General features: G+C 44.1%; 1 protein-coding gene across 1 annotated transcript; it reads left to right on the top strand.

Moving 5' to 3' along the window:
- Positions 1 to 2,922: 2,922 nt before the first annotated feature.
- LOC112873900 (cytochrome P450 84A1) lies at positions 2,923 to 7,060 on the top strand. Its single transcript, XM_025936995.1, has 2 exons — positions 2,923 to 3,929; positions 6,105 to 7,060. Exons 1-2 carry the CDS (start codon positions 2,976 to 2,978, stop codon positions 6,735 to 6,737), a joined length of 1,587 nt encoding a protein of 528 aa, XP_025792780.1. The 5' UTR covers positions 2,923 to 2,975; the 3' UTR covers positions 6,738 to 7,060.
- Positions 7,061 to 22,794: the final 15,734 nt, after the last annotated feature.

Consider the following 22,794-nt stretch of genomic DNA (forward strand, 5'->3'; position numbering starts at 1 on the left):
CTGTGAACGTCGTCTGCATCCACCAATCGAGTTATTCATCTCCTCTCACCGAAAGATCGGAAATAAACCCTACCGGATTCACGTCGTAGCTATAACTCACCAGAGCATCTATTTCATTTTCCAGAAGAATCTCCGGCGGCAGTATCAAGATTTCCTATATATAGGGATGATCACTTAATGCGGCACTGTTCCGCCGTTGACACCACGGCCGGCGCCGCCTTGAGTCTTGTGCCGCCACCTGAGCCTCGTCGATACCATGCTGCGACAGCGAACTCCCGGCGGTGACCCGGCCCGGCGGCGCGCTCGCTTGTCGCGCGTGCGGGCGGACACAGGCGTCTAGCGTACACACCGCGCACAGGCACGGTTGGTAGCTAGAGCGTGGAGGGCTCTGCCGAGCCCGACGGAGCTAGCAACCAGCATGTCCGCGCTCAGCTCGCTCGGTCACTGAGCCGGCGGACATTGGCGGACATGACCGCGCTACGTGCGACGGGGGGATGGCTCGTCTTTTCCTCGCGCCGACGGTGCATGCCTTGACTAGAAGAGGCCGCTGGAAGAACATGTGGGTGGTAGCTACTAGCAGGAGCCCTTGCCGCGGTAGGTGGCGCCGTAGCTGTCGAGATCGGTCGGGTCGTAGCTGCTTCGCATTTATTCCACTGGAAGTGTATACTAGTATGCTCATAGTGTGTGGATAGTGTTGTTCTCCAATGGCACTCTTTCAACCAGGCCATTAACCCAGAAAGTCATCGGGAACAGCATCACGAAACGGCTCGCATTTTCTCCCGCTCTCAAATCATCCTTTGATTGCCCCGACCGGATGACAGTGATCGACGCACGCCAGCTCCTCATCCGGAGAAATCAGAGAGCGCGCGGCTAAACCGAACTCTGAACAAAGCAAAGAATTCTCGCTGCCATTCTAGCTAGCTGCACATCACGTCAGTTTCTGGTAGTCGATGAGCCAAGTTTCCCTGGCCTGTAGCAAAGTCAGCATCCCGTAACCAACTGGGCTGGCCACGTCACGGGCTTCGCTAGGCACCGCTGGGTGCCGGCGGCCAGTGACCCGTGCATTTCAGGGTTTGGTGTCTCCATCTTCCACAGGTGGTTTATTTGGATATACTTGAAGATGCATCTTGCTAGCTTTTCATGCTGTATCTATCAGCTGCAGGTATGCAAGTATAACTGTTTGGTCGATCGAACCACCATGATAGCAGTAGAAAGTGATCTCTCGTGGGAGAGTAGAAAGTACTCGTCAACTAGTGCATCTCGATTTGGTTTTTAGGGGAGAAAAATCTAGGGCACATGGCTGCAATGGCACACCACCATTGACGACCTCTCCAAGCAGACGACAGTCCATTCAGCGCAGCCACTGGTTGGAAGGGCATCGGCTATCAAGGCCGCTCATCCAATACCACCACCGTTCGTTCTATCGACGTCCCTGTGTACTCTCATTTTCTCCCTTTTTTTCCCATTTGAAAAGGACGAAATAAAGTGTGGCAAAATTAAGGTTCAATGGTCTCATTCGTTTTTTAAGTACCTTCTCCTTTTGTCCAACACAAATATCCAGCTCGTTTGTGAAAGCTGGGCCACCTGTAAGTATTCCAGGCTTTCAGTGCTCTTAATTGTTTGTACAACGAAAGCTTTTTCCAACAAGTGGACAGTAGTGCACCTGCTACACTGCTGATGCTAACCCATCCAAGAACTTGGTGCTATGATGCCCGGCCGATTATTAATGTTTCTTCACGCTTGCTGTTGCTGTCCAGTCCTTGGTATGCATTGGTGTGCTCGTGCGCGTGCTGGGTCCACTTAATCGGTAGCTTTTCACCATCTTCCAGTTCGATTAGGTAAACTGAACATGAACGTGTTTAGCAACTGCAGCATGTCACTTTTGAACGATCGGAGTCCTCGTGTTGATCGTTGAACGAGTCTCACACCGCCATGCGCGCTTACACTCAGCTTCAGCTTGATCTCCTCCCTAATCGTTTGATCCAGTCGTCGTCACTAGCTAACGAACGAGGTAATTTCAATGGGATTACATACCAACATGCAAGGCGCGAAAATAACAGCAGCACTTGTGTACAAACTTGCTGATGAGAGTACGTGATGGAAGTGTAGTGTACAGCCATAGAGCACTAGGAAATAAAAAACAACTCATCCTTTGACCCAACTCGATCGCATGCAACATTGTAACTGAATAATATCCAGAAAGATACTTAGTCAGTTAATGTTCATAAATCTTGCTGGTGGGGAATAAATAGCAAGGAAAAAACCAAGATATACACTAATACACAGTTGGCTAGTTGATACAGTAGCCCCTCCAGCCAGAAGTAACTGTCGTTTTGAAATACATACACGTTTCAACTTTGACCAGCAGTATCTGTGTTAATATTTCGAATGAACCTTTTAAAACATATATATATATGTTTTCAAAAGCAATTCCAAAATGTATAAATGTGTTACAATATTTCAAACACATCTTATAAAATTTTATATTCATGGTATGGTTGTTTATGGCAGGAGGGACTAGGGATTCCTTGCAATCAAATTCCTTAACTTGAGCATTTCTATATATGTGCCTAGTGGATTATTGGATTCCATTCCGAGCTACGCGTTTTGAATCCAACAGTCTTGAACAGGGTCATTTCTGGGCTTCTGGCCGATCCATCTTTTAGACTTTTACTACAACTAATATCCTTGTTCTCACTATCAACTCTACCATGTGCTCCTACTCCATCAGTTTCTCATGATCAGGGAAGGCATACCACAAATGCAATTCAATAAAAAAAATTAAAACAATTTTATGAGTAGAAGAAATGAGTTCAGTCCAGAATGTCTCGAGCTAATCTTTAAGAAATCTTCCTCTCCACCTACTCCTCCACCTATATAAACCCAGCACCTGCTCCATTTCTCCTCAGCTCTACTCCAAGAGCACTCTACCACCACACGGCAATCTAAAACCCCAAACGAAAAGGAAAAAAAAGATGTTGCCGATCATGGTGGCCGTGCCCAAGATCGCGATGGAGTGCCTCCAAGGCCCTCTGAGCTGGGTGCTGCTGGCCTCTCTGGCCTTCGTGCTCCTGCAGCTCCGGCGGCGGGGCAAGGCGCCGCTGCCGCCGGGCCCGAAGCCGCTGCCGATCATCGGGAACATGACAATGATGGACCAGCTGACCCACCGCGGGCTGGCGGCGCTGGCCGAGCAGTACGGCGGGCTGCTGCACCTCCGCCTGGGCCAGCTGCACGCGTTCGCGGTGTCGACGCCCGAGTACGCGCGCGAGGTGCTGCAGGCGCAGGACGGCGCCTTCTCGAACCGCCCGGCCACCATCGCCATCTCGTACCTGACCTACGACCGCGCCGACATGGCGTTCGCGCACTACGGGCCCTTCTGGCGTCAGATGCGCAAGCTGTGCGTGATGAAGCTCTTCAGCCGGCGGCGCGCGGAGACGTGGGTGGCCGTGCGCGACGAGTCCGCGGCGCTGGTCCGCGCCGTGGCGTCCAGCGGTGGCGAGGCCGTGAACCTGGGCGAGCTCATCTTCAACCTGACCAAGAACGTCATCTTTCGCGCGGCCTTCGGCACCCGCGACGGCGAGGGCCAGGACGAGTTCATCGCCATCCTCCAGGAGTTCTCCAAGCTCTTCGGTGCCTTCAACATCGGCGACTTCATCCCCTGGCTGAGCTGGATGGACCCGCAGGGCATCAACCGGCGCCTCCGCGACGCCCGCGCCGCGCTGGACCGCTTCATCGACAAGATTATCGATGAGCACATGAGGCGGGGGAAGAGCCCCGACGACGCCGACGCCGACATGGTCGACGACATGCTCGCCTTCCTCGCCGAGGCGAAGCCCAGCAAGGACGGCGGCAAGCCCGCCGCCGGCGACGTCGACGACCTGCAGAGCACGCTCCGCCTCACGCGCGACAACATCAAGGCCATCATCATGGTACGTTGCATACGCGCCCTCTGACCTGCTGTCACACTAATCACGGCGTTTTTACCGTCATTAATTCAATAGGTTCTTTTAACGTGATCAAGATCCTGAATCCTAGGGCGATTAGGACGAACAGTAGCAACACAAGACAACCCGTAGGCTGTAGGACACTTCGTGCTGACCTGAAAAAGGGCACTGTTTAATGAAATATTTCTGGAGAAAAAATGTCCATTAGTGGCATCGGCGGGACCCACATATTTATAGTAGATGTGATTCGGTCCAATATGCTAATATACATATATAGGGTGTAGGTCCATGCATGATATACAGAAGTGCTGGATCCAAGCCAAGATTTTGGTAGTGAATCATAGTTGCTCTGACCTCTGAGTGGTAGGTGTTGATGGATTGCCAAACCATGCATACCAAACAGCACCAAAGATTCAATCAATCCACATCAGGCATATATAGCTAGCTGATTACTACCATAAAAAGTTATTACTACTTCAGAGAAAAGCTTTTTTTTCCCCTTAGGACATGTCTCTTTTTTTTATATGATTCTTTGGACATGTTTGGACTTTGCTTGGGTCACTACTTTGTCGCGTGCTTCTTGGGCAATGTTTGGCAGAGATACGTAAAGTCTAGATATGTGACAAAAACATCTATGGAAGTCATAACTGTGCCTCACCTGCCCGAAAAAAAATCTGTGACGTGCTCCTCGTACTGGTACCTACTAGTAGTAAGATCTTTGTTATCTCGAGCACGTACCTAACAATAAGATTTAGCATCCGCGTGTCTAACAACATGTGCCAAGCATGCGTACAGACACCGCATCATCAGAAGCGGCAGAGCTGGTTAGGCAAGCCACCAAGCTCGACCACGAGCTCAAACTAGTCAGGCCAGCCATGGGCGCGTTTCCCCTTCCCGAATTCCCCGCCACATATTCTCTGCTACGCCATCTCTCTCACAATATTTCTCGTCGATTCCAGATCTCTTTCAGAACATCCTCTTTCGTGCTGTGGCGGTTCCCCAACGCACATACGTACGTAGCTGGACCGGCACCAGTAGCTAGCTAGCCACTGTCACGGTCGACGTATACCTGTACGGGCTAACTGTATAGCTGTATACCTGTATAGCTGTGGGGTTCACAATTTTTTTTGTTTTTTTTTTGCAAAGGATAACTGCATATGCTACATACATCTACGGTTTGACAATCTTGAATGGCTCGTGAACGGATCGATGCATGGATTATTATTATTATTATTATATTATTATTATTCCTTCTTTATACTAGTAGTTCGCATTCAACGTCGTCCAACAAGTAGTCTAGGACAGTGACGTCCCCGGGTCTACGGCATCCCTTTCTAGCGGTTTTGGCAAGTCTCCGTGGTGTCCGGAGGCGCCTGAGGTCAAGCTAGACGTAGCCAAACACGTTGGCTGCGGTTGGTGCACATAATTGATGATTCCTACGTTTTCTTTTGTCATATTTTATAGCCTATATACATGGTACGATATGCATGATCATGTTTCGAGTCTTACTATCATTGTCTAGTCCGATATATTTGCACATGATGGAAATATATATAATTAAAAGTCTAATTATCCTTTTTTTAAACAAAAAAAACTGGTGGACGCCATGTAGTAAGGTGTATGTTTGTATTGATTTAGCATGAATGAAATATAAGTATCTAGTATGTTTGTACATATTCTTTTACTACATACTCCGACACAAACCACGGACTGACTGCTACCGCTCCCCTATATCTTGCCACCACCAACCGCTTTGTTTTCTTAAGTTCCAAGGTAAAACAACAGTGTTTGCTAGTGTGCAACGTACACCAGCTATGACTATGACTACGATATTGAGAGTAGAAAACCATCACGGCTTTGTAACTTTTTGAGCCGGCCGGCCGGTATGCATTTGCGTGATCCAGTAAGCTTCCGTTGTCGAGACAGAAATGATGGGTATATGACATCATAAAAGATAGTCTAGCGTTTTTACGATTACATTAACTCTGAAGTCACTATGGATAGAGTAGTACTTCTGAAGTTTAGGACAATAATCCAATTAGCTTGTTCTAAACATTGTAAACAATGTTATTTTGAATTCCTCCCCAAAAAATTTTATCTCTTTATTACCTGCTTTTGCCGAGAGCTGAACTAATGGCTGTTCATGGATGATGGATGCAGGATGTGATGTTTGGCGGGACGGAGACGGTGGCGTCGGCGATCGAGTGGGCGATGGCGGAGATGATGCACAGCCCCGACGACCTGCGGCGCCTGCAGCAGGAGCTCGCCGACGTGGTCGGGTACGACCGGAACGTGAGCGAGTCGGACCTGGACAGGCTCCCCTTCCTCCGGTGCGTCGTCAAGGAGACGCTCCGGCTGCACCCGCCGATCCCGCTGCTCCTCCACGAGACCGCCGAGGACTGCGTCGTGGGCGGCTACTCCGTGCCCCGGGGCTCCCGCGTCATGATCAACGTCTGGGCCATCGGCCGCGACCGCGCCTCGTGGGAGGACGCCGACGCGTTCCGGCCGTCGCGGTTCGCGCCGGAGGGGGACGCCGCGGGGCTCGACTTCAAGGGCGGCTGCTTCGAGTTCCTGCCCTTCGGCTCCGGCCGCCGCTCCTGCCCCGGGATGGCGCTGGGCCTGTACGCGCTGGAGCTCGCCGTCGCGCAGCTCGCGCACGGCTTCAGCTGGTCGCTGCCCGACGGCATGAAGCCCTCGGAGCTCGACATGGGCGACATCTTCGGGCTCACCGCGCCGCGCGCCACGCGGCTCTACGCCGTGCCCACGCCCCGGCTCAACTGCCCCCTGTACTGACGAGGTAGCGGATCGACGTACGCGGCAAACTGTGTTGTTATTAGCAGGCGTATGATGCATGGTGTTGATTCCGGGGAGCAGCAGGAGCTTAATTTGGTGGCTTTTTCTTTCTTTCTTTTTTCTTTTTGTGTGTTTTCCCTTTCGTTTAAATCATGTCGTCCGATGCTATAGGGCAATAAGGGAATTCTTGCTCATGGATAGCCGCATGACTAGTGTAAGGATCGAAGTGTGGCCACAAGAACTAATCAAGTTGTATAAAAAAGATGCTGGTCACGATTGGTGGATTTTTAATGTAAAATTTAACCCGCACGGACTAATTAGAATTAATATAAAAAATTTATAGCTAATAATTATAATTATTTATCTTACGTACTCTTTCATCTATTAAATATTCTAACACATACTTTAAAATATATATTTATCATTATTTAGTTGTAATAGATTTCATTTTGCGTCACACCTCCATGTGTGTTTGATATATATTTAATTGAACCATTTGTTTGTGAATTGGTATTCTTATCTCTTCTATCATACATGAAAATATGGTGACATATACCGTGAGTAGTATTTTTATATAAATAATAACATAAATAATATATTAATAATTCTAGAAATCATAATTTAGAATTTTATATTGTTACACTTTAATAATTTTTTATGATTATATAATTTGGATTCAAATTAAGGGGTTACTCTAAATTTTAATAATAATATAATTCAATAATTTATACGCAAATTTAGGGGGTTATTTGCATTATCTATATAATGGCATAGGTGGGTAATTTACATGAAGATTAGGAGTCACTTTAGATTTTTTTATAATGGTAGAGGTGGATAATTTAGATAGGGGGTTACTTTAGTTCGTTTTTATAACGATAGAGGTGTGTAATTTATTAGAAAAGATAACAGTTCCAATAACTAGTGTGATTAGATTAGAGTTACCGAATTAACGATCCAATTTCTAGGATTTCTCTATTTTTTAAATGTCCATCTAGGATTTTAGGTGGCTTCACGTGGAGGTCTTAAAAGAAGCCTTCAATTAGTAATAGTAATATGTTATGGACGTTTGAGGTGTTTTTTTCTTCTTCTTTTGCGAAATACAGTACATATACACACATACAGTCCCTATTTTTAAATCCACATATACACCTGAACAAAAAAAATACAGATTGTTGATTCAACTAACATTATCCTTTACGAAACAGATATGATATAACTGTGACAATCCTAATAATTATCCTCTCTGCTCCACAAGACCATTAATCAAGTCTTGGTTTATGAAGACTTGTAGAGAATATCACTGTCAAGTGTCAACATTTATAACTCTGATCTCTATGTACAAGGCTTGAACTAGCAGTAGTTTGTAAGATCCGGAGCTACGGGACTGCGAACATAGCGTATATATTCTAGGATATGGGATGTGACATGGTCCACACCCTGCATCAATTTTATTACTCGTACAAGAGTAAGACCAGTCGGAACAGAAGAAAACTACCTGAGCAGTACTCAGGTAGGACTCTTAAGCTAGTATCGGGCTAGGATTTTCATGTACCCTTGTTCCCCAGACTATATAAGGGCGGGCAGGGATCACCTCTAAACATTACAACACCTAAGGCAATACAAACCACCATACAGGACGTAGGGTATTACGCTCTCGGCAACCCAAACCTATCTAAATTTTCGTGTTCCTTACACTTTTGAGTTCCTGATCTCGACGACACCCTACCTACAATCTACACCTCGGGAGTATCCCTCGGCGAGCTTGGAGGTTAAACACCGACATATGTTGCACAACAATAGCTATCATAGTCTTTTTCCCGAATCATGCCATTTGCTAGTGGTTAGTTTTCTGGAAAAAAAAACTTTGGCTAGTGCTTGTTACCATATGTAACTTTTGACTATGCAACTCATTATTCTCCTCATTTATCATTGATATATGGGGTAAGCTAGGTGACCATAGAGGTGAATAGGTGATCCGACCATGAAGGGAGGTGTAAGCATCTAGGCCCTTAAGGTATGTTTCGGTGATTAATGACAACCATTATTGTGACTAATGAGTTTGTGCAGCTTTATAGATCATTATTGCTCATTTGGTTATATGTCAAAAGAGGCCCCTAATTTTCATTATTCAAAAAGGCGATCTCGGCTTTCAACTCAATAATATGTCAAGACTAAGGATCTTTCTAGTCCTAAGTGTCATAAGGTTGAGAAGGACACTTAGGTTAGCATAGGTTTTATAGTTTTGTAGTGATCGCACTATTAAGAGGGGTTTAGGCTTAGTAACTTGAGCATGGACATGGTCATTTAAAAATGGATGCACACAATGGTCACTCAGGTTTCTAGAAGCTCAAATAAGTGGTTCTCAACTTATATCTCAAGAATATTTGGATTTCATTCAAGACTCAAGTCAGAAAAGGCAAAATCAGAAAAATCCTTAACACCGGATTAACCGACGTCTAAAGTTTTCTATACGTCGGTTAAACGAGGTCAGCAGGTCTGGACAAGTCAATACACCGGTTAAACCGACGTTATTTGAAATTTGACGTCGGTGCAGTTGTCCAGAGACTCGGTTTTCAGTTGATCAGTGCACAAATTGACTCACCGGTTAAACCGACGCTATTTGAAATTTGACGTCGGTGCAGTTGTCCAGTGACTCGTTTTTTCAGTTGTTCAATGGATGATTACATTCACCGGTTAAACCGATGCAACGACGGTTAATCTTCCCAAACAGTAACGGCTAGTTTTCAAAAAAAGGGAGTTTACATTCACCGGTTAAACCGACGATGACTATTGGAGGGACGTCGGATTAACCGGCGCTACGCAGTTTTTCTGGCAGCTTTTTCTCCAACGGCTCTATTCGTGTGAGCTGCCTATATATACCCCTCCAATGGGTCATTCTACCACTCTTGACACCAGGCAACATCCAAACACACATACTATAGTCAAGAGCCACCTTGAGCTTCAACATTTCATACACTTGTTCATTCAATCATTCAAGAAGCAAGATTAAGGACTTGAGTAGAGAGAAGCTTGTGTGCATCCATTCTTGGTGATTGGTTCTTGCTCAAGTGAAGGCCTTAGCTTGTTACTCTTGGTGATTGGCATCACCTAGGCGATCTTGGTGATCGAGGTGATTCTCGCGGAGCTTGCCAAGGATTGTGGAAGCCCGGAGAAGAGATTTGTACGTGGCTTGATCTCCACCACACCGGGATGGTGAACGGAGACTCTTAGTGAGCGCCCTCGTCTTGGTGACTTGGGAGGTGACAATACTCTTTGTGAGTGTCACAACGTGGATTAGGGGTGTGTGCCAACACATCGATACCACGGGAAAAATCCGGTTGTCCCTTGTCCACTTTACTTTTTCAAGCATTATCTTTCATGCAATTCATTCATGTGCTTGATTTAGGAATCACTAGTTAGATCTACCTTGCTAGGCTTTATCTCTTTTCATCTTAACTAGCTTGTGTAGGTTGTTTAGTTATCCGGTTGGTGAATTGGAGCCTTTCTAGTTTTTGCATAGGTTAAGGTTGTTTTACCTTGTTTTAGAAATTGAAAAAGGCCCAATTCACCCCCCCCCTCTTGGTCCATCGATCCTTTCAGGAGGCGATGATCATGCATACCCCTCAATGTTTCCAAGAAAGTGGATGATGGAGACTGAAGCGAGGATCATCAGCAACACATGACCTCCAAATTGAGGGGGGATAATTGAAGATAAGCATGTTCCGTCCCATTTGTTGCAAACTGAAAGATTATGGTGTGTGAGGTGATAATTTCATCATAATCAATCATCAACATCAAAGAGCAGAGAAAGTGGCTACCTCGTAATATATAATATATGCACATCGCTCTCAAATCTCAATTGTTGTCAGGAAAAATAGATGCGTATCCATTCTAGTTTCACTTACCTACCCCATCAACTAACAAAATGGTAACAATGACATTAACTAATTAGTTTTAAAACTTTGAACCCCCTAGCTATGTTAAGACGAGATTCGTTAAACAAAATTGAACACTGCTTTTATCAATTTGTTATGGATGGGACCCAATTGGTAATCTTTCTGTGTTGTATGAGATAAAACTGTCAGAACTCCTATGGTGTAGCAGATAAAAGTACAGATCCATATGTGTATAATGAAGCTGAGAAACCCTCCCAGTTGTGTTGGAATCAGTACTAGTTAGGTTCAAGGGAACGAAATTGGTTAAGCTTAAAAGTTGTGCTTAAGTACGACTAAAACATCTTTCTTTTTACAGCATAAAATAAACACCAAGCTGCTAGGTGAACTGGATGGTGAATGAAAATCCATCATTGTATTCCCAATTGACATCCCAACAAGAAAAGTGGAATGAAAATGAACCTTGCAACCTAGAAACCACTAGGCACCAATTTGCATCATCCCTAGTTTTGAGACATGATTAGCACAGTTATCCTATATAGTGCATTTCAGTTTTCATAGCTAAGAACTAAAGTGTACTCCCTCCATCCCAAAGTACAGGTCATTCTAGAAATTTTATGACAGACTAATACGGAGGTAAAATGATTGCCTGTATTTATTAGCCATATTTGGTACTAATTGATTGATGAATGCACATGCGCATACTTAATTAGGTAAAATAACTTATTTTTAGGATAAATTTTGAATCATAGAATGATTTATTTTTTGGACGAAGGGAGTAATAGAGAACTTATTAGAGATATTATGATATTATGGATGCTGATCTACTGTTTGGCAAGGCCTATATATAATCGGCTTGGCTGAAAGGTAAGAAGGCCAATCAAGTGGAGCCGCATGTATTTTTTTATCCTTATGAGTACCTCCGAGAAACTCAGCCAGTAGATTTTCGAGATTAACGAAGTTACCACGGATATTTCATCTATTATTGAAAGAGTAGCGCCGGTTAAATTTTGAAATAAATTCAGAAAAATATAAGCAGACAAAACCTAGGTGGATAAGTGAGCTACAGTCGTGGGTGTTAGTAGTGATATGGTTGGTTTGGCCACCGGCCACAATGTGACGGCGTTCTGGTGGTACCCCAGGCCCCATGAAATCTTCGTCTCCGTCGCCATCGCCATTGGAGCGTGCAGTGGGCGCGTGACCCATACGTGTGGCTGCCGCACGCGCGACGTTACATTACACGCTGGATCTCCCGAGCTGGGATACACAGTGAGGTGCCACCGTGCCAGTGTTTCGTCTTCTCTCTGATCTATGAAAGTAGCATATACTTTTTTTACTTCGCATTTTACGTATGACTGAAATTAAAAACTAAACGACACTAGTAAGTGTGGATGAAATCATGATGCGTAGGCAGTCCGATACATAGCCACTGTCATCCACGGCGTGTGTAGCCGGATTGGATTGTGACGACGGTCAGAATCTCCCAAAAGTCAAGTTCCCCTCGTCAGCACTCAGTGGAAGCGACGAAGCGTTCCCCGCAAAACTATGGTTCGAGGACACATCCCTTGTTCCAATGTTAGTCTGGTAGTGTGCCGGACTGCCGTCTGAACACTGTGACCCGGCCGGGCTGGTCATCTCGCCATCAACAATGAGGCAACACTCGCCTTTTTCCCTATTTCAGTGCGGGCAGGAATCAGCATCAGGCAAATAGGACAACCGCTTGCACCAGGTTAAAGTTAAACAAACTTCAGAGTTCATTCTGAGGCACGTACTGCAGGTAAATTCTCTCTCAGTCTGCGCTTCAGTTTTTTTCCTCCCCTCTTTAATTTGCGTTGGCAGTCATTAAATTAAAAAAAATTAAAGCAACCTTCTCATAGAAAAAGAAGAAGAGAAATAGTCACTCGTTGGATGGACAACTCAGCGGAGTGGACACTAGACAGAGACGTCATGTATGCCGAAATGGTGCCTGGCACAGGCCGAAAAGGCGCGCAAGCTTAGCCGAGATGGACATTAACCGGCTGAAAGCGAGGGCAAATTATTCAGGGATGTGCGGAAAGTGCTAGAAATAAACTGGTGTGATCTCATCCACCGGGTGTCTATTCGCTGGTGTCTCTTCGTGGCACCTCTTCCTCATGTATATATATGTACAGATTCCTGAGATCAATACAAGGATTATATTCCTCTCCCTCATTTTGTGTCTCTCATTTACATTCGAATACTTCTACTCTAAACATTTTATCAGCATTGTGACTCTCTACTGAGCATGAGAGAAAGATGTTGAATCTCTGATCAAGAGAATGCAACTATTTTATGTGATTAAAATAGAATTGCAAATTGCCAACATCTGTTGATGGATGTGGATGTACACACCATATACATTTCAAATATATCAAACTGCAATCATACGTTTTCCTCCGTTTTGCAGTGAATACATGGATATTTGACATCAAATATTTTTCAGTTACAAGTCAGATATATCTTGCACATAATGATATCACCACCTCAGCATACACTTGTGGGCATGGGAATTCTGGAGATATAAGTATCCGTCATTCATTACATACCTCGGATTATCCAAAGGGGATTTTGTGTATAGCCTGTATGCTGATTATTTTTTTAGAAGGATTCCAGGTATTAGGGGGAGATTTATATACCACATAGAATGCCAGGAATCAGGAGTGAATGTCACATCTTGATATTCTCTATTTATTTTTATCCATGCACAAGAACATTCTAAACTACTGGTTCAGAGTCTTATATATTTGCAATGTTTTGCAAATAATCTGCTAAATGCATTTATTCATGGTAATATTTATTTATCATTTTCATTGTGCCAGAAAGAGTGGAGGTACCATTTTAAAACCACTCAACTCCCAATAAGAGGGGGAGAAGTATGGTCACAAGAAAGAAAGCTTTTACAAGCTTTCATGATAAATGGAGTGAATGCTAATCAATATCAAGTTGATTGACACCTTATGAATATTTACTATCCAATGCCTACGGATGTTTACCATCCAAAAGATCAGCATATGTGTACACATATTCAGGTGCTGAGTCATTGGAACGCCCTAACTATGTTGTTGTGGGAAGTGACATAGAGTTCAACGGTTAATATTTTCACAAGAAATGTTAGTTATGTTGAATCAATCATACAAAGTCTACAATATCGATATTTCTCTATCTTAGATTGCCTTACACCTACTGAAAAAGTTCTAGGCAAGAGCGTTTTGACGCTCACTTTGGGTCAAATCAAAGGTGTCCATTGAGGAGAATCGCTCTTGCTAAATGATGTTTGAGTAATATGTTACTCTCATAATGCTTTCTTTGTAGAAGCATGATGGTGAGATAGCAATAGCTTGTAGCATATGGTCTCATGCAGAGATCTAGCTGGCATACCCTTGGTATGCGTGAAAATTATATTCCTACATTCGATCATTGCCAAATCTTTGGAATTTGATGGATTCGGATACACAAGTCAATGGGCTTCATGTTAGGAATCAAAATCACAACATATATTATGTATAACTCAAGTAATGCATGACTTGAAATAGGTACAATGATTGGGTAAGTTCTTTCCTCGAAAAGTTTACTCCCAACAATGATGGTTGCATTGGTGTGTTCTGTTGAAATCCTAAATGGATTCTGTATAATTCCTGACTACACAGTTGATCATGCAATCATCTTATGACGGATTATGAGATGAAGATTTGGGTAAAATCAAATCACACTTAAGTCTACAATTTAAGCATATTCATCAGTCTACCAATATCTAACATATTGGATGATCATATCCATCACCTTCTATGGCCGTTTAGTCCCTAAATATGGATTATTATCATTTTGATACTGGGATCAAACCTAGTGCCAACAAGTGCTCATGTATCACGCAACTGGCCTGATATTGCATTTGCAGATACTTGCTCGCTCAAATAGGCTACTCCATAAGGTATTTTTCTGGCAGGAGTCAAGAGATATCAATGGATAGGTTTGAAAAATATCTAAGCCCCTTAGTGGGTTTTGGTATTAGATGACAAAGCACATGTATATTTAATCATGTTATCAAGCATGTGTGCAGGTGCTAAGGGTGAACAAGCAAAGCGTATTACGAAGCATGACCTCTCAAAAAGGAAATGAAAAGCGGTGTTTCAAATTTACTTGAAGATTAGATTTTATTTTGAAATTGAGTATAGGAACACCGTACTATCAAAAAAGACTTTGATCTATAGGTGTTGATGTGGTAATTGTGCTCAAGAGAACCTACAAAAACTATAAGAATCAAACCTACCACTATAAACAGTCTTCTTGTGAAATCTCCTGCTGAACCCGGAGTGTTCGGGTCCTGGTCCGGAATATCCGGACAAAGATGTCTGGAGTATCTGGACATATACTCCGGACATATATCCGGAGCCTCCGGGTACCTCAAACCAACGGCTAGCCTTCACTCATACACTCTCTTGAAACGCCCTAGAAGTAAAAGAGCTCTCTCACTCCCCCTTTTCTTCATTCTTGAGTGATTTTCTTTAGGGATTCAAGTGAGATTGTTGCAAGAGCAAAAATTTGTGCTAGTAAGCTTCTATTCCATCTTTTGAGCACATCATCCTCGTATAGCCGGTGGATTCAAGTTTGTTACTCTTGGAGCTTCAAGCTCCTAGGCAGCTAGGCGTCGCTCGTGAGTGCTCAAGCAAGTTGTAAGCATCACGGGAAGTTTGTAATCGTCATTCCTCTCGGCGGAACATATAGTAAGTGACCTTGGGTTCGAGCGTTGGTCTCACCCTTATAAGAGGAGCATCGGGGTTCTTGAGCACCGTCTCTTGAATCCTTCCTCAACAGAGGCATAGCTCTTTTAGGAGTGAATTTCAGGATATAAATTCTGTCTCTCTCTTATGCTCCTTACTTATTTTATTAGTTATTTACTTGTGAGACTAACTTTCTAGGGTTTGAGCTCGATCTACTTATTGCCAAGTTTTTAGTCTATTACAGCCTGCAAGAATCTCTCTGTAGGAACCCCTGATACTTGCAAATCCTTTAGATCTACTTTTCTTGTTGATTTACCTAGCTATTCTTGTCATAGCATTCTTATTGGAAACCTCCGGATATTATCTCCGGAGACTCCGGACTGGTGTCCCGAGTATCCGGATTCATTTGGTATTGATCTTTGTCCTTTTTTAAAGTGTTTAAAATTGCAGATTAGCCTATTCACCCTTCCTCTAGACATCTTAAGGTCCTCTCAAGGTTAAACATGACCATAGAGGGATGTGTAGATATTGCTCAGCTAATCCCCGTTAATGCATATCATAGACTGATATATTTGTGGTGGAATTCTCATTGGAGTGGTAATAGACTCTAATGATTATTACCGCGTGTTATTCTGAAATCTAACATATGCGGATCAGGTTTCATTGAGTGATCATTGTGATTTCATCAAATCACTGACCTTATTTATCAAGATAAGGTTACTGGTACTGCTTGGATGCAAACATGTTATGTGAAAGCAATATTGCACTATTGCTCACAAAATGGTTTGTCCTCATGTATAACAATACATTTGAGGAACAAATACCTTGCAAATTAATATGCAATTGTTTCACAAATTTATTCACAAAGTTTCTACCATATTTCACACTTATAAAGTGTTTGTTGAATTGGTACCGATAACTTTGACGTTTGCAAGGTTCAGGGGAAGTCTCCTCTTTATTGTAACTGTTATGTTACGTATCATAATGTACTTTTTTCCTTGAGGTTTTTCATATAAAAGTTTTTAATAATGCAATATCAATATAAGGATATATGTTATATCTTCTATTTTTTTTCTACGGGATTTTTTTAAGGAAGATATCCAGGATATATTAAAGATGTGCATTGCTCTCTAAATTCTTAAGAAATTTTGTTTGAGCGATGATGTATATGTCATATCATTTTCTTCTTATTTTTCCCACTGGGTTTTGCAGAAGTTTAATTGACATATCCATATATATTCTTCATATTTTTTCCACAGGGTGTTTGGAGGGATTTATGAAATAATTTTGATCTCAAGGATTGATTCGATCAAAGGGGAGTGTTAGGAATAAACTGGTGTGGTCTCATCCACCAAGTGTCTATTCGTTGGTGTCCCTTCGTGGCACTTCTTACTCATATGTGTGTGCGTGTGTGTGTATATATATATATATGTATATACAGACGCCTGACAATACAAGGATTACATTCTCTCCCTCATTTTGTATCTCTCATTTACATTCGAGTACTTCTACTTGTTTAGAAAGGTAGCTAGCTAGGTAAGGTGCCGTTTGGATCCCTCCTAAAACTAAAACTTTAGTCCCATCGTAACGCATGTCCGGACAATAACTAAGAGTATTAAATATAAGATAATTATAAAATTAATTCTATAAATAGAGACTAATTCGCGAGATGGATCCATTAAGCCTAATTAGATCATGATTTGGCAATATTATGCTACAGTAGACATATGATAATCACGGACTAATTAGTATCAATGGATTCGTTTCGACAATCAGCCACGACTTATGCAATTAGTTTTGCTATTAGCTCTAATAGTCCATCTAATCGGTACGAAAAGATCTCTAAGGTCGAAACGCACCCTAATTCGTCTTCTACGACAGAAATCGTTTGGTTCGGTCACCGGCCGCGCACGGTGGAGCTCGTCGGCCGGCCACCCCATCCTCAAGAGGTCGCCGTCGCCATCTGTTCGTGCAGTGCGCGGCCCGTTCGTGTGGCTGCCGCGCGCGCGACGTCACTCGCCGGATCTGCCGAGCTGAGCTGAATGTGGAGTGTGGAGGAGCAGATGCTGTGGTGTCAGTGTTGCTGTGTCTCTTTCTCGGGCCTCCGGAAGCTGCTTCCCATTTTTAACCTCCGTCCGAAGTTTCCGAAGATAAGCTTGTACGATAAAAAACAATAATGTGGACTTGTACTTTTGAATTATATTGCACGCTTGAATGAAAATAACCTGTCACTCATGCACAACGTAGAGACGTACACTCTCGTAGGATCGGATTGTGACCTGTCTGTACTACTACGTCTGTATCAGATATAACTGGTTTCTCGCTCAGTCGCTCCAACGATCTTCGTGTCGTCTGAACATTTGATCCGGCCGGTCATCCTGGAGAAAAATTCTCTGGAGCGGTGCCGCACCTGGCAACACCCAGCGGGGCCATCAGGAGGCGGAAGCAGCCCATCCCCTCGAGCTGGGCCATCTAGGCAATCCTCCGGCGAGCCGCCTATGTCACCGCACGAGGAGGGCCGAAGCCGAGCCCTGGGCAACTGAGCCGCCTATGCCGTCGCTCATGGCATTTAATTTACAGCGTCAGCTCGTACTTGTACACGGAGACCTTCAAGATCGAATCTGCAGGCCGGGGAGCAGGCGATCCGATGCCACAAAATGTTGCTCCAGCGACTTCGATTCCAGTTTCTAGCTGAGAATTCAGCTGCCGCCGCAATGCCGCTGCTGTTGCTTTGGAACTCGGGAGATGCAGCGGCGCCTCGCTGCCGGCAAACTCCGCCGCGACCGGGAATGCCTCGACCGCGTCGTCGTCGACCGGCAGCTAGCGAATGCGAGCGTGATGCACCAGTACGGAGTATCATCGCATAGTTATTAAAATTGAAAATTTGATAATTATATTGGAGAAGTGTCAATATCTCTGCTCGTAGATATCTCTGCTATGTCAGCAAATTGCTGATGTAGTATAACATTTAATGCTTATAACACTTTTATTAAAATTAATCTAAGATCATAACCTTCAGCCATCAACGCCCTTTTAATGTTCGCGACGACGGCCGGTTTAATCGCTCGGTGCTTAGCTATTGGCTCTGTGCAACGGCGGGAGCAGCGAACGGCTCTTCGATCGTTAGGGCACCAGCAATGGGAGTAAAAAGCAATTCTTAGGCAATAAGTGCTGTGTTATTGACCGCTCATATACACTGTGAGACTGGACCATAGTAAGAATTTGCTTACATTCGACCATAGCACTATGGTCTACCCTAAGAAATAAACAATTTTTATCCTTCTGACCTCTCCGTGTTTTGTTGCTGTTCACGCCACCTAAGGGAATGAAGCCAGTGAAGAAGAAAGCAGGCAGCTGAGAGATGGCTGATTCTTTTGCTATAGGTGGGACCCATAGCTGGCTATTGATATTGTGACGTATGCAATAGTTGAGAACTGGTTTTGCTGGATCCACCCAAATAGACCGGCTGGTCCTTAAACATTGCTGCTGCTCTTAATCGGCTCGATGGAGTAACGGCACATAGCTCGAGCGGATGGGCCTCCTGATGGTCCGCTGGAGCGGTGCCGCACCGCACAGAATTTTTCTCCGTCATCAGCCACCAACCCTGATGTAACAGCCGGCGCGGCCGGGCAGCACTCGCCTTTCTCCTTAGTCGGTGGGGGCAGGAATCGGCATCAGACAACAATGGTCAAGCACCCAGCGCTCTCTTTCTCGCCGATCCTTCCGGCAGAGCACAGGCTCTGCTCCGCGCCACGAGATCTGAAACTGTCGGAAAGGCTCGGAGAAAAAGATGATGGAAACATCCATGAGAGCGGCCTTGCGTGACCCATCCCTAGGAAGGAGGCTAGGCTAGGACCTTCTCGCCCACCGGCGGTCGTTCTCCCTCGCCCGCGAAATGCGCGGGCACATCGAGACGTCCCGGTCACGGCTGGCCGGCGCCTCTGCATTCCTCGTCGACCATTGAAATGTCGCGAGAGGATCGGAGTGCTCGACCTGTAGACCAAGCTGCTCACGCAGGCTCGGCTCAGAAAGCGCCGTCCAACGAACAGGACGACAGGAGCGGTTATACAAGCTTGAGAGCTCTGCCTCTGGAATCAGACGTTTAGAACTGTCCTAATTATCAGCCAAAAAAACGATGTGGTACTTTACTTATAATTTGGTATAATCAAGGCGGAGAAAGATACATGCTTCATCCATCCTCGCAAATTGTAAGTTGGTTTGATTTCTCTTAAAATTTATAGTTTTTGTTATATATAGAGAGAGAGAAATAGTATACATCTAGATATGTTTGTAGATATGAACGTACCAAGAATGTGGACATATACACAGTGGTATACTGATGGTGAGAATAGCTGCACGCGAGTCGCGAGTGTAGACAAAACTCATCCTAGATAGATATATATAGAGAGAGAAATAATATACATCTAATTGCATAGAAAAAATTATGTATTTATAAAAATAAAACAATCTAGGATGGAGAAATCCGCCCCGAGCTAGCAATGGCGAGGCTTCTTGCGCTGCTTTCCTTCTCGGAGGCTTTGCTGATATGCTAGCCTAAGGGCTGGTCCATGTTGACGACGGATGCTACAGGAAACCGTTTGAGGAAATTCTATCCGGCATTATGCTAGTGTCGATATTGGTGACACCTCTTGATGCCACTATCCTCTAGAGGCGATGTCGATATATCCTCGTACCCATACGCTAGGTGGAGATTTATGTGAAAGATTCGGTGATAATCCGGATATCAAGTTTTTAAGCAGACGAGAAATGTGATGGATTGGTGCCACGTGAATACATTGTAAGGTTGAAGCGGAAACATAGAAAAAGATTGAAGCTTAGTCTCGTAGCTTTCTTTCTTTGTTTTACAGCTTCTTTCTTGTATTTGTGAAATTACTCGTTTGAGGTTTCGGATGTGTTTGGTTGGGCTATGGATTTTGCAAAAGCTGCTGTAAGCTGTGGGCTGTGGAAAAGCTGCTGTGAAAAACTATCGTGGAAAAAGCAGAAAATCGTTTGGTTAGAGCAGCTATGAGCTGTGGGAAACTGTGTGCTGTGGGTGAAATATCTGTAATACCTCTGAAGGTTTGTGGGACTGTCTATAGCAAAATACTCATATAAACCTAATATGTTCACTATTTCGCATATAAATATATTTTTTGGAAAGAAAAATATTAAATTTTCTAAATTTTTCATCCATATGGTCCATGTAAATAGAATTGTAGCAACTACACAAGGTAAATGACTCATAGAATTATGATATATGTCAACATAAGCTTAGTGTTTGGCAATTCTGATTATTTTCGGTCGATTTTCTGATGTGAGTGATAAGATGTCTGAAGTGCCCCCGAAAGTGACGATATCTCATTTTTTTACTAAATATAAGGAGATGTCAATAATTTCTTTATTTTTTATCTTGAATAGATATATAATATATTTACAAGAAATTAAAATAATAATTAGCAGTTAATCCATACATCAACTTTGCACTAGTGGTCTATTAACGTATCTAAAATCTAATGAATCTTTACAGCACCAATAAAATGTAATAATCGCATCATAATATTGCTTGTATTGTTTGTTCAGGAAGGAGCAGCCAAGACGTGTCGGTGTTCAAAGGATGAGCGGGCACAACATGGCTAGGAGAGAGCATTCGGATGGGGCTGCGCCGGGAGGGGCGGCGGGCGGGGTGGTACGCGAGGCGCGGGTGGGATGGGGGATGGGGGATGGGAGTCGGACGGGTGGGGAATAGAAGCGAACCGTTTTTTCATAACTAATAGCATGTGGGTAATTTTTTACTCTAAAAATTCGAGGAAGGGATATTTTTACATTTATACTGCGGTGAAAGCTGCTTTTAATAAAAGCATCTGGGACTGGGCATGGCGGCACTCGAGGCTGATCCCCACGCCTGCATCTCGCACCCGACGGGCGGGTGCCTCGGGACCCAAAAAGTCGCTGAGAACGGGCGAGGAGCGACGACGGAGCAGATCGAGGGGAGGCTGGGAGCGATGCAGAATTTGCGGATCGGAGGGGATAGGGGAGAGGCGGAGGATGGAGGTGGAATGGGGGAATGGGGCCGCCAGCCGGCAGCGAGGTCGGAGTCGAAGAGGGGAAGGGGCGTTGGCCGCCGAGCTAGATAGGAGTCGGAGAAGGAAGGGGCGCCGGCCACCGGTCACCGAGCGAGATGGCGAGAGGGAGCTAGAGTAACTATTGTGGGCTGGGCCAATATGCTCTATTGGGCTTTTTGCGGCCTGCATACTCGGGGGCCCAACGGATAATGGTTTGAGTTAATTACAAGAAGGCTGAAACAAACTAGTTACGGGACCTATAACTGTATTTAATTGGGTCCCGTCATATTTTCCTCAACCAAACATTATCTATAGGTCTGTTAAGTTCTAGAGAAGAAATTTAATCAATAGCACTATGTGCAGTTAGACCTAATAATACGAGTTGATGCTCATGGAGCACATATACCCCTATGTTTGGTGTTGATGCTAGAACCTAGAAGATTCTCCTGCCCAGCAATAACTGTCTCCACTGGAATGTTGGCTCACTCGGGCCTTAAGTGTACAGAATGGGTGATAGGTTGAAACTGTGTTGTCCAGATTGTTATGATAGGGTTGGGTTGGCCTGGGCTGAGTTTTGACGATCAAAAGAGGCTCCAATGGGCTCATTTCTGTTTGCATTTGAAGATTCCAACAGATTATCAATGTTAGTATGGACATCAAAGTTTCTTGTTCTTACTGTCTTAGCAGCATCGCTGGGCTTGGGCTGCCAAGGAAGTCCTGAACTAACATAGGACAGTTTAACTTTTATTTTTTCTAAGGTCATGCGTGTTAACTAACTCTTCAGCAGTCGAGCCAGATGTGTCACAAATTTACCCAATTCTATTTCTAATTGACCGGACCTACCACCAAAGAACATTGGAGCTTTGTGGTTTGGCAAATCAACAAATTGATGTCATGAATCCCACTCATGGCAGACAGCAACCCCCTCCGTTCCAAATTATTAGTCGTTTTGACTTTTTTAGATATATAGATTTTATTATGCGTTATATATCTGGATGCATAGAAAAAACTATACAATTAAAAAAGTCAAAACGATTAATAATTTAGGACGGAAGGAGTATTATAAAATCTTAGTTGCATCATATTTGGTTGCATCATCAGTTGGCTCTCTGTCTGGTTGTTCTGCCTTTTGGTTTTCCCCTCTTGTTGATCTCTTATCACGTATGGACGTATGGTTCCTCCAACTAATGGTTGTTGGTACCATGAGGTCAATGGCTGCCTGAAAGTTTCATCGTTTCCTCCGACATGTCTATTAGCTCCCATTGGTTGGTGAAGTTTGTGGTTTAGAACGGAAACAGTAACAATGAAGACAAATATGAAACAAGGACAGCATGGTTACTGATGTTACAAGAAATATTCAATATGG

Source organism: Panicum hallii, chromosome 9 (assembly GCF_002211085.1).
Source record: "Panicum hallii strain FIL2 chromosome 9, PHallii_v3.1, whole genome shotgun sequence".
Classification (NCBI taxonomy): domain Eukaryota; kingdom Viridiplantae; phylum Streptophyta; class Magnoliopsida; order Poales; family Poaceae; genus Panicum; species Panicum hallii.

Coding starts and splice junctions, on each gene's coding strand:
- LOC112873900 (XM_025936995.1), top strand. CDS start 2,976: ATGTTGCCGATCATGGTGGCCGTGCCCAAGATCGCGATGGAGTGCCTC. Junction 3,930..6,104: donor ACATCAAGGCCATCATCATG/GTACGTTGCATA, acceptor TGATGGATGCAG/GATGTGATGTTTGGCGGGAC.